The sequence below is a fragment of the Bacillus rossius genome, chromosome 7 (assembly GCF_032445375.1).
Source record: "Bacillus rossius redtenbacheri isolate Brsri chromosome 7, Brsri_v3, whole genome shotgun sequence".
NCBI lineage: Eukaryota > Metazoa > Arthropoda > Insecta > Phasmatodea > Bacillidae > Bacillus > Bacillus rossius.
In genome coordinates this window covers 41,435,135-41,448,100 of record NC_086335.1, presented here as the reverse complement: position 1 = coordinate 41,448,100, position 12,966 = coordinate 41,435,135, and the positions used below count along the sequence as shown (strand labels likewise).

At 35.3% G+C, this 12,966-nt stretch overlaps 1 protein-coding gene across 1 annotated transcript in view; it reads left to right on the top strand.

Annotated features, from left to right (window-relative positions):
• LOC134533908 (protocadherin-like wing polarity protein stan) overlaps positions 1–12,712 on the top strand; it is a 90,242-nt gene extending 77,530 nt beyond the window's left edge. Inside the window, exons 41-45 of the mRNA XM_063371697.1 lie at positions 129–275; positions 1,196–1,435; positions 3,273–3,488; positions 6,802–6,940; positions 10,915–12,712. Coding sequence (XP_063227767.1) covers positions 129–275; positions 1,196–1,435; positions 3,273–3,488; positions 6,802–6,940; positions 10,915–10,942 — 770 coding nt within the window. The 3' untranslated portion in view covers positions 10,943–12,712. The remainder of the gene's footprint in view (positions 1–128; positions 276–1,195; positions 1,436–3,272; positions 3,489–6,801; positions 6,941–10,914) is intronic.
• The last annotated feature ends 254 nt before the right edge of the window (positions 12,713–12,966 follow it).

Below are 12,966 nucleotides of genomic sequence, written 5' to 3'. Positions count from 1 at the left end.
TTTGCGCATTTATATTTTGACAAAAAGAGTTAGTAATAGGTGGTAACAAACTTAGCTTTAAATTTTTCCAGCTATTTACTAAATTGGGTCTGCAATGCTACAGGTTCATAGTTAATCCAATGTTCTAGTTCACGAAGAAAGTCCCACTCGAGCGAGGCGGCAGGAGTCGGACTCTGACTCTGAAGTTTCGGTGGATGGTCGCAGTCTGGAGCTGGCATCGAGCCACAGCAGCGATGAGGATGAGTCATCCACTCGGCACGGCAACAGAGACATAGGTGCGTCAACTGTTGTGTCGTATGTAGGACTGTGCTACGGAAGTCGATGGGTCAAAATTACTTTGGAATTTGATTCAAAATTTTGAGGGCGACATGACTGCATTTTTAAAAAAATACCTTAACATTTTCATAAGAAGTGTTTAAATAATAAAATCTTACAGTGAAACTTTGCATGGTGGTATTGATAACTCTACGTCAAGACCAACACGACAATGGTAACATATTGATACAGATACAAAAGTTGAACTTAAATTAGTAATAAAAAATGTTGACCGTTGACATCAATTTATAGTTGTCACATAGCCATAGCTGCATGTTCGAAGTATTCATATTACCTAGAAATGAAACACATAGCCATAGCTGCATGTTCGAAGTATTCATATTACCTAGAAATGAAAAGGTCAATCAATGCTTGTGTTGGTTACAAGTCTTTATTGGAATATTTTTGTCTTATTTTTTGCTTACCTTAAGTACATTCATGTTTAGAAAAAATTTATAAAACATTACTTTTGCATATTATATAATAAATTATAAAGAAACTCATGTTGTAAAATCTGATTTGTAATAAGGATTCTTCAAAACATGGCTTTCTTCAAATATCAGTCTAAATTTATTTGCTATTCTGTAAGTATTAATGGTGGTAAACTTATCAGAATCAAAGACAGCAACCTAATTACAGAATATAATTTGTAAATAATAAAATAAAATTTAGTAATAAAGATATTTTTGTTACAATTGCATGCTACAGCAAGACTTTGCTTAAAAAAAAAGTTTTATTTTTTTTTTATTTTTGATTCCAAAATCATTTTATGCTTATTATTTTGATACTCATTGTATAAAGGAAATAAATAAGTCTACAATAGTAATTGTGACTTTGTGTATACATTGCACAGTGAAACCCTCTAATGTCTGTATTTCAGGAGTATCTGTGATGAGTGCCCCGTCGTACTTGCCGAATATTTGTGAAGACCCGTTAGTGCACGGTTCGTCTTCGCCCCATCTCAGCCAGAACGGCAGCAACAGCAGCTCGAGGGGTGCTGCGATCCAGCCGCCACCTTCTCTCAACATCATCAGCAACAGCCAGCTGTTCCCCCATCTCACACCCATATATGCACCTCGCTGGACCAACCAACTGCAAACCACATATCTTTCTTCAGACAGTGAGCGACAATTCTACTCTTGTTATTCAACTTTTTAACTGTATTGTTTGACTTATGTTGAATTCACGAAATATTGCGTACCGTACTTATGGCATGCAATTTTTTGTCCAATGGGGTGTTTTCCTACGCTGTGATGTATGTCTGTGGTAGTAGAGCTGTGCCGATACGAATCGGCAGCAGTCGATTTTGCCAGTATTTAGTTGAATCCGCATTTCTGCCAATTCACGATACGCTTGTTAATTTTCGGCCAATATTATTGAAAAATGAAAGTGCCTGTCTTAAACTTAAAATTCATCAGTACCTTCACTTTTCGTACTAAAAACAAATACCACATGCTTTGAACATCATTTCTTATCTGCGTGTGCCAGTTGTACATATCAAACTTAAACATCCTATGTTTTAATAACCTTCTTGAATCTAATACATCATAAATAAATACTATATATTACCAGCATGGTCAAGTTAGATAAGAACAAAAGCTTGCTTTATTTAGAGCATTGTTACTACTACAAACAACGGAAAATACGAACTGCTTGAACTGCAAAGAAATGTTTGTAATACAGTGATGAAGAAATTTTTTAGTTAATTAATTAAATTTGTTTTTAAGATTGAATAAAAGAATAACCAAATAATTTAGGACTTCATATAACGTAAATTACTTTTACCGTTTTCCATGCAAAGTGACCGCATGAAATGCATTTCTGTATAAATGTTTGGTACCATAAATTTTCGCCAAATCGTGCGTTAAGATGGTATTGGAATTCCTGTTCTTGAATTGTAAACATGTACGAAGTCTTGCAAATTTTGAACATTTTGAAATTCATTTTTTTTAAATTCATATTTTGTGAATCCATATAATTCATAGTTACCTATTATTAAATAATCTATTTTATGTAATTACATATTAAATAATTAAATTTTCCATTAATAAATTCATGTTTCAATAAGCAACTAAAGGCCCATCTACAATTGCTGTGTCTAACTGACACTGATTGCTGATTGGCCTACGTGACCCTCTGACATCATGGATGGTGTGGGCAATGGTCTGAAGCTCCCTGGTGGTCCAAATACATGTGTGTCTTTTTCTCCTTCCATAGAAAGAAATAAACTATATAATTAATGTTTTTTATTTCTCTGTGTTGTTGCTCTTGCCAGCAACTGCTGACTGCTACATATTGCTAGGTGAAAACTGCATTTGGTCTGACCTGTGGGTTCAGTAGTTAGGTTTCTGCCTAGCGAGCTAAGATCTTGAGTACAATTTCTGGCCGGGTCTGGGATTTTTCATTTGTGGACAAAATTAATTTTTTTAGAGTTCGGGAGTAAGTGTTCACTGCGAAAGGCAATGTTGAACCACGTGGCATCACGTCACTTTGCCGGCAGTGACCAAGCCATGGTGATCTCCCTGTGATGATGGCTGAGGATTCAAACCTGCAGATCACCCAATCGTCATATCATTACAGGGTCACAATTGTGTTACTTGTCATAGGACACTTATAATCCATGGAAATGGTAAAATGAATAGTTCATCTATAAACTGCAGGTGTGCTGAGAGCATGACCGTTGAGTTGCGAACTATTTTGTTATGTTTGTGTTTATTTTGTGTTTATCCTGCTAGTAGGGCAAAAATTACAATTTTATGGCTTATAAAGTATAATTTTAAAACTTATAAGTTATGCAGTTTTTCGAAAATCACCATTACAGTAATGGCCACTGTAACTTTTAGTCTTTAAATAATTTTTTTTTTTTTACTATGGAGTTTGAAAAATTGTACATTAAGAAATGGGGGTGCTCCTGAGCGACAGCCATGGCTGAGAGCGCTGTTTCTCGCTGCCCACAGTGATGGAGCCCGGCCCGCGGGGCAGCCAGTGGTCCGGCACGGGCTCCGACAACGAGGTGTCCCCCGGGGCCGCCCACCGCCACAGCCAGGGCACCATGACGCTGCACCCGCACAAGATGGTGGCGTCGCAGGAGAACTTCCACGACCTGGCGGACCAGTGCTCCGAGACCGAGGAGAAGATCCACCTGGGGGACAAGTACCTGTTCCCTTACACTGGTGGGTGTCTCCGAAGGTAAACTGACCCACGGCTCGAGGTGATGGCTTTGCTGGCGAGGGTGACGTAAGCAAACAACTGAGCGTGTACCGTATTTAAATGAGAAGCATACTGCCGTTTCTTGTGCAGCAAGACTCCAAAAAGGCCGTGCAAAAGTTTTACGATAGCTACACAGAAGCATTTTCTTGTTTCATTCCACATAAAGTTCTTGACATTTTCTTTTATGAATTTTGACCGCCATGACTGCCAAAGCATCAAAACAACGATGTTTACATAAACTTATTTAATTTTTTTTTGGGTAAATAATGGGGAATTTAAGACTGCAAACACTGAACTCTTCTGATTGTCGGATCTTGTAGAGCATAAAATCACATTAGCTGTTTCTGACGATGCAAGGCATTTACTTCATGAATTATGTTTTAAACTAAAAGAGGTGTAGATGTTCATGTACAAGCGTCTGCTTGAATATAGTAATTTATTACTAATCGAACCAAGGAAGTAGTTGCAGCTTCTTTGCGTATTACATCATCTTTATCTAAAGCAACTATGTATGGGTTTTAGCTGATAAGGATGCTGTAAAAACAAACAAACTCCCAAGGAGATTCAAGAATAAAGCATGAAATAATAAGGTAAATTCTTTAAAGAACTTAACTAAACATAACTTTTGGAACTTATTTAAGTTTTTTAAATATGCCATTGCCATCTCTGTTGGCAATTTTAGTTAGTCACAAACTCATAAAACTGAAAAATTTAGTTCATTTCAGGGTAGGGAATGGTAGCCCCAACTGATTTTCTTGGGTTTGTCATTATATTAATAGGTAGGTGAATATGTGTAGTACCTATATTTGATATTATTGCTGTGACTATCTCTACGAGAAACAAATAGGTACATAAAGGTAGAAAGCACTAAGAAAAGTCATAATTAATTGTTTATATGACAGACTTCGTGACAAATCGACCCTTTTTAAAATGCTTATTATTTTAATCTTTCATTTCTTACTTCTTTTTAGTCTGAGGTTTTTGAAAAATTTTATTTGAAACTTTTTAGAGAATTCCTTTGTTACTGTCTAAATATATATCTATGTCTGTCCTTCTGTATGTTTGGTATCTTGTAAAATATTATACCCCTACACTCTACCTCCATTCTGCTCCATTTTATGTTTTTTTTTTTATTGTACCCCCATACGGCCAACACTGTTTTGTTAGATTGATGTTTTGAATTAAGATATCTTTTAATGTATCGCAAACTGCATTTGTTTTATATTTTCGTGTAACAAGAAATAATTGTAGGAATAACAATTAATAATAGAGCTGTACCGATTCACAAAATTTTGCCGATACAACTGTTGCCGATTCACCGATTCTGAACCTATTTACGAGAAAACACATTTTGTAAAAAAAATTTCATAATTTAACTAGATTACTCAATGTAATTCATTCTGAGAAAAAACAAAGAGCTCAAACATAGTTTAATAGCTACGTGCTTCCACATAGTTTCTGACGATGCTCTTCTGCTCTATCATCAGACCCTCAGAAGTTCATATACAGAAGCAAGATTTATTACAGCGCCCTCTGGCGAATTAACACCATAAAACCTATCTAAGAACCATCGCCGGATCACAAACCTTTTACAGAAAACCGTAGCTAAATCAGTCAAACAGTTTTGGAGATAAATGGGATATTTGTTTTTTGCACACACAAACAACTTCTCACCATAAACACATACACCTTCTCCTTTCCATCGTGGGTAAAAATAGCCGAGAACCAAACACCCGGCAACATCACCAGGATCGCCAACATAGTGAACATAGCGAACACAGCTTTGTGTAGCTGTAGCTTTAACTTTACTGCATAAGATGAAATATTTACATCCTTCAAAATGAAAAACAAATTATATTTTCTAAAATAATTTGTTGAAATTCAGTGTTGCAACTTTAAAAAATAACACTAATTTACATATTTGAACTGTCATACATACTTTCAGTCAAATTCATTACGAGGGTCAATAGATTTAAAATAATCACACAATTTACTACCTCCCAATATTAAAGGAAAAAAAACTTATTATTTTTATTATAATTGTTCTACATGGATTGAAACACGCTGCACCAAACCTGCAAAATAAACAAGTAGTTCTATTCAGATCCTACATAAATTCATCCTCAAAACCTATTCCCACTAGAGACTTGCTGACTTAATGCAGAGCTGAGCACACATCTTTCCTATTGTTTCAAATGCTTTCAGAAATGACGTATTGCATCATAAACGCACTTACACTGCCTTAAGAAAGAGCACTAGACCATCGCAACATCCCAACTTAAAAAATGATTCCCTGTAATGAAAAGAACTGGATACCAAAACAGGTTATAAATCATAACAATTATTAAAAATTTATTCTTGCCAAAGCATTGCACATAACTGAATGTCTGAAGTTGACAGTGGTTGGCTGCAGCATATACATTTTCCTGTAAAATCACCGGTTTCAGTGTTGTATTAATTTCAAACACCAATGTTTCTACTTCTAAGAAAAATATATTTAGTATGTGTGCTCCCAACCTTAACAAAAACAAAATTATAATGATTAATGATGAAAACACTTTTTAGCCTAAAATAAATTTCTTGAATCCAAGATGACATTTTTCAGACTTGGCTCCATCTGCTTCAACTATTTTTGCTGATTCCATAACTTTATAAACAAATATTTCAAAATAGGAATTAGAAAATAATTTTTTATGCATTCCACAGCTGTATAAACTAGAAAAACAGATAATCAACTCACTGAGTATTGTCATTAAGGATTTTGTCAGGCAAACATTTTACCTAATAATATTTGCCTAACTTTTTACAAACAGCAATAGCATGTACAACACACCTGGCTCAAAAATTAATAACAAAATATAATTTGCAATGCTTGCTTTATGTAAGTGCGGAACCCAGGGGCATCCTGAGGATGGCGTTTGGGAAAGGGGGCAATATTCCTGGGGTGGGGGGCCGGTTGAGTATTAATATCTTTTTAGTGGCTTGAATTAACTATGATAGGATGAAAATTACAAGTCTGTTGTTGATACAATTGATAGGAAACCTTACAAGTAATGTGGTACACACAGATCACGTTTACAGTTACGGCCACATTAACGTTTACAGTCTCTGGTTTTTCTTAATTGTGGGATTTGAAAAGTTGTACGATCAGTAAAAGGGAGGGGGCCCTACAAAATCATCTCCATGACTGATGAGTGATGAAACATCAGTAGGATAATGTGGCATAATGCATTGTTGGAGAGGGTCGGGGACTGACGCACCTGGGCGTGCCTCCAGCTGAAGAAGACCACTGTGGGACGCCGGCGTACATCCTGCCGCGGCTGCTGGCGCCCAGCAATGCGGGCAGTGCCAGGGCGTCCCCCAGCCTGCTGCACCGCGTCTCCGCCTCCACGCCGCCCATCCCCTCCGAGTCGGAGTGAGTGCGGAACATACGCTACAAATACCGTATTTACTCGCATATAGGTCGCGCCCATAATTTGAGGTCTTGAATTTGGTATTTAAGATTCCCCCCATATAGATCGCACCGGTAATTCATTACACATACGCATTGCACCACAGTAAAAAAAAAAATTAAAAAAAAGGGCCGCAAATTGATGTAAATTTACCGTCAATAGCGCGCAGTGCGCGGAGAAAGGTCATTGTACTCGATCAGCTGTTGTTACGGCGCTGCGTAGCCGCCGGCTGGCTCTCTCTGTTCTCTGAGTTGAGCATGCGCAGTATAACTCACTCAACGCTCCGCCCAGACTCGTGACCTTCCATCAGCAGCCAGCAGCCAGCGAGCTTAGCAGAAAAAAATACAAGCTCCACCTCCCGTGTCAGTTTTGTCCAGTTATAATACCAGTTTATTGGTATACGCACCAGTTTTCTCGCTGCCGTGACATGTTCAAGTTTACGTCCATCTTGATGTCTTGATACCAATAATTAATTAATTACGATCCCCAGAAATAAAGTGTTAGTTTAAAAAATATGCATCAACTGTACAATACTTCCGAAATTATAAAATACGTATAAAACAGTTACCAAGACTCCGCTCATTTTATCTTGTGAAGTTTGTCTCGTACCAGTATTTCGGCTAAGTTGTGACATAAATACAGTATCAGAAATTAACAATCAGCCACGTTCATACATTCGTGAGTTTACGTTTTTCCCTCGTGCATTTTAGATTGTCTCCTGCTATAATTACTCGGACTTTTACACGCCTAGGCTTAAATTATTACATGTTTAGAAATAAGAGCAACTTTTCATGTTATAAAATATGTATATTTTGCGATTTAAAATGTTCATTGCCGACTATAAACGTTACGTTTTTCACAATGTTTTTAGTGTTTTTAGGCCTACTAACTAATCTTATCTACTCTTAAAGTACCCACGGTATTTTCTGGTTGTTTATGGTTGTTACGTGACGTAAATAGCGGGATGGATTCGATTTTTGAGACGTAATTCGCGTAAAAGTATTGTATTGGACTAAATGGGAACTTAACGGGACCTGAAGAATATAGTGCAAATAACGGGAAAACGTAAATAACGGTAACGTAAATAAGGGGTTTCGTTATGTGTACATTGTAAATAAATTTGCCTATACATACCTATATAAACTTCTTTTTTGCATTTTAAAGCAAAATATTGCAAAAAAAATTCCTCAAAAATTGTTAAAAAATTTTCTTCACATTTAGGTCGCACTTTATTTTTCCCCCATCAAATCTGGTAAAATTGCTGCGACCTATATGCGAGTAAATACGATACTAATGTTCACTGACGCAGATTTTATGTACTCTCCAATACTTTTAACTCTGAGTTTGGATCCAGTGTTAGCATTAGAAAAGTGACAATTTTTGTAGACATTTTCAATAGGGCTACGTATCATATTGTAGCTATCATAAACCCATCAATTCACTTACATTCCATTGAATTCATGGACAGCACTAGTAAATAAAGGTCTATTTTCAACGCATCATTACGTGTTTTTCAACTAATAGAGTAAACTAAAAATTTTCCTTCCATTGTTTTCTGTGAAGTTTCACTTCTAATGCACATGGCGGTCACACACCCATTTTTTTTTAATGAAGCAGAGTTTGATGTAGGCCTGTGCGAACATCGCTTTTTTAGTTTGTATCAAATTTCAATACAAATATCAAAACATTCTTTAATACGAATTTAACACTCAAGTATCAGGAGTTGGGAAAAAAAATTTTCTAACATTTTTATGATAGGTTAAACTTAAAAGTCATATTTTAAAAATACTTTTACGTGGTGTTTCATACACAGGCAATATACATCCCATGTGTATATTATTAGTACAGAGAAATAGCTATAAAATATAAATGAAGTATGTTTTAAAATTTCAATTTCATTATGTTTCAGTAGTTACATACTGCTCATTGTTTGCTTGTTTTCAACTCATCAAAAAATTCCAAGATTGCAAATTCTTAACCATCTTAAGCAATGCATTTCTACAGTTTACTGTTGCAAATATGTAAATAAAGTATGGCTAGTTATATGCAGCCCAGTATGGTCATTATTATTAATATACTGTAACTGGGCTTGTTCACATTTATACTGTGCAACAATGACCCTTAACCTCAAAGTTGATAAGTTCACTAGGTGAAATGCTACAGCTCTGCTACACATAGAAAAAAAAACCAACCATTTATTTTTTTCAAAGTGTTGGTATTCAAAATCAAAAGGACAAAAAACAATAAATTATTAAATTTTTAGATTTGAAATGTTTGTATATTTGCACAGGCCTTGCTCTCATGGGCACAGAGGTCATTACAGATGATGTGTGGAGGGACTAGAACAGAGCACTGGCAGAATGAATTTGGTGGGGGTGGGGCAGGGGATAACCTGAAAAAAACTCAGGCTCACGGCAACATCCACTTACAAAACAATCTGGCTGTGGCCCCTCCGGGAATAAAACCCGGATCATCTTGGTGGGAGGCGATTCATCCAACCGCCCGACCATCTTTGGCCCTGAATGCCACTTGAATGTCAGTTTCTCATTTTCAACTGTGTGTTGCTTAAGTAATGGTATGATTTCCTTTTTCTTTTCTTGTGCTTACCAAGGGATGATGTAAGTATGAACTATTTCCTCAAAATAATCAAGAGTCTATTTTCTAATTTTGTATTGTTATGAAGTGTTAAAGATTTGGCATTTTTGTTTCATTTTATACTCATAAATGTTTAGAAAAAATTTAATTATTGTATTTGATAAACATTTTATAGATAGTATAACTATTTATTTAAGAGTTTTACTTGAAAATTTGGTTTTTGTTTGGTAAAAAAATTTTCCCAATATGATTTCTCTATTATGACATTTGTTGGCATATAAGAGAAACATTTTACTCCAGTGTGTTATAAAAAAATTAATTTAGCAAATACTTATATTTCCTACTCTGCAACTTTGTGTGATGTACCTATTTGATAAGTCTGGAATTTTAATAATATTATTTTGGTGGGAACACTGTACTCCTTAAAGGTATCGTCTTAACATGGTTTATATTGGTTGCATAATCATTTATGTTTATTAAGCATTGCACAGTCATACCACATAGTATTAGTTTTTTTTTTCTTCATAATAATCTTAAAATATTATTTCTTTGCAACTAAGTAACAACTAGGGACAAGATTATACAGTGATTCGCAATAAAACAGAAATAACACTCCAAAGCATGCCAGTAAACCATATATATAAATACGCAAGTTAATAAATCATAAAGCAAAGAAATGAAACTATAATCATGAAATTAATCAGAATTTTTAATCAAAACTTAAATCTAAAAATTTAATCTTTTTAAGGTGTTTTAAATTGAATGAAATGTAATTTATTTAATATGAAGTTTTTACCAAAATGTCTGCACTAATGGATTGATTATTTTTTTTTTTACTTTTCTTTTGTTCTTGCAACTCTTATTAGTAACTCATTTTTACATTGTAACATTGGTACATTTTTTAAATACACAAATATTTGCCAATTTTTTTTTTTTTCCTACTTAGACATGCTTATTACAAATTATTATACAATTGTAAAAGTGCAACATTTATCAGTCAAAATAACACTTCAGTGAAATAATTTTCAAAAAAAATTTATGTCTTATATTATGAATTAACAGAATTCATAAAGAATTAAAATATTCTCTCTAGAATAACTATAAACTTATGTTGTAGCAGAAAAAAATCATTAACATAGCTACTTTCAGAACAGTCAGATAAATATAATCATTTGATCATTTGTAACATCAATTATAATTATATCCTTTAAAAATAAAAGAGAAAGAATAAAGAAGGAAGTGGCGGGTCATTTTCCGAACTAGCTAGGCTTCAAGCTTGGTCATGACTCATGAGTTGTAGAGATTGATTCTTAAGTGTTTATGTGTGATGTGTTTGTTCCAGGAAAGATATCAATGAAACCCCGGTATGATGACGACTCTGTATAGAAATACAGTCTGTGTGTGTTCAAGTAAAACTTCACATTACTGCCAATTTTTAAAGTGGATACAGATTCTACTACAGCTTTCAGCAAATGTCTGCTGCAAGAACCATGTTTTGAATCCAAAGTTTTAATCTGCATGGATAGTAAAGACTTGTGTTATCTTCAGTTCAGGTGCCCTTGTAGAAATGTACATTCCAAAGATTTTTCTATCTACTATTGTGTTTGCGTCAACATTCAAATCATCTACTTGTTTTAATTTTTATAGCCATAAACACAAAGATTTTACACAAAAGCATGAAAGTATAAATTTTTTAATCAGTAATGGTAGTAACAATTCATGAAAAACATTATGTTAGTAAAGATTGTGCTGTATATGTTGTAAATGTTCAAACTTATTTTTTTAATGAGACTGATTATTTTGAAAGGACAATGAATGTTAACATTTGTATTCAAATCAGTTAAGTATTAAGTTATTGATAGTTGTAAGTGCTATTTATTACTTGGTATAAATGTCTTGTGTTTGGTGTGCTTGTGATGCTGTCTTGACTGTAACATTAAGAAGTGCTTTTAACAAGAGAACATTCTTGTTGCCCAAGATCACTTTTACATTCCAGAAGTAGTATTTATCTTCAAGCAATCATGTTATGTATGTGCTCTTAATAACTTATCTTGTGAGGAAAATCAAAGGTATGCACGTTATACAAGAACTATATCTGAAACTAGCATTAGCTACTTAACACATTTTGTACAGAGACACCAAATATTTTTTAACCAAAGCTGAAGTTAGGGTTGCACAGAAACACTAAATATAACAAGATCACCTGCTTATGGTTGGTTGATCAGAACCACTTGGTTCTGATAATAATCACAAGCTTAGCGGCCGTTGTCTGGAGTTGCTTGGCTTCTGGGTTGTAGCCGTGTTGAAGGCGAAGATATCACCGACGTTTTGATGATATTCCTACTGAGGTTCTGCCTTGTAATACTCTTGCCTGAGAGGGGAGTGTTTACTGATTGGCTGCAGCTGTGAGCCAATCAGAGCCTTCCTTTCTTCTGTTTGGCCTGTTGGAGCTAGGCTTCTGTGATTGGCTGGGAGTGCTGGCCAATCAGTGGCCTCTTTTCTTCTGGTTGGAAGGGCTGTTTGGCCAACCAGAGGTGATCTATCTGTTGTTGGATGCAGAGCTAGGTTTTGAGGATTTCTGAAGAGTGGGTCCCATATTCTGCTTGGTTCTGATGCTCGAAAATAATGAAAGTCACACCAAAAGATGGGTGCGAACGATCATGATTGATTGTGACACTTTAACGTGTACAGTCATAGTTTATGGTCTTAATCTAGTAGGTTATTTACATATTTAAAAGTCATGTATGAGAAAAAAGTCAGTAAGCTACTCTTATCATAACATCAAAGTTCAGCAGATAAGACAAGTACTTTAAAAACTGTTTGAACAGTAGGACAAAACAGAAAAGGAACCTTTGTTGAACAGTACATAGGTATTGTAGGCTTTTTCATTGTGTAGAGCTGATACTGCGACCATGTGATATTAAATGTGGCCAATAGGCTTCATGTATGTATAAAAGTAATTAAAAATTATGTAATCTTACAGCAAACCACTGATATTATCATGCAATTGTGAATGTTACAGCCAGTAAAACAACAACTGGAAAACTTAAATTTTTTTCACAACAAACATTTTCTAACATCATATGATGATTGCTTACAATCACATAAAACAAAGTTCATTAGGGATCGTCCATTAATCACGTGAGGCTCGAAAGGGGGGGGGGGGGGGGGGGGGTGCCGGGAAAAGTCACGAAATATCACAATGGTGTAGAGAGATATCATGTGTATTTATTTTTTCGCGCGATTTCTACTAAACCGAAAAGGGACGCGTGACCTTGACTCTCCGTAGCCAGGCAACAATATCCCCACCCGCCGCAACATGAACCACCCGGCTCGGCTTGCCAGTCGCTAGTAAGACTGTGATTTTGGCGCCGAATACATGCGTAAATCACAT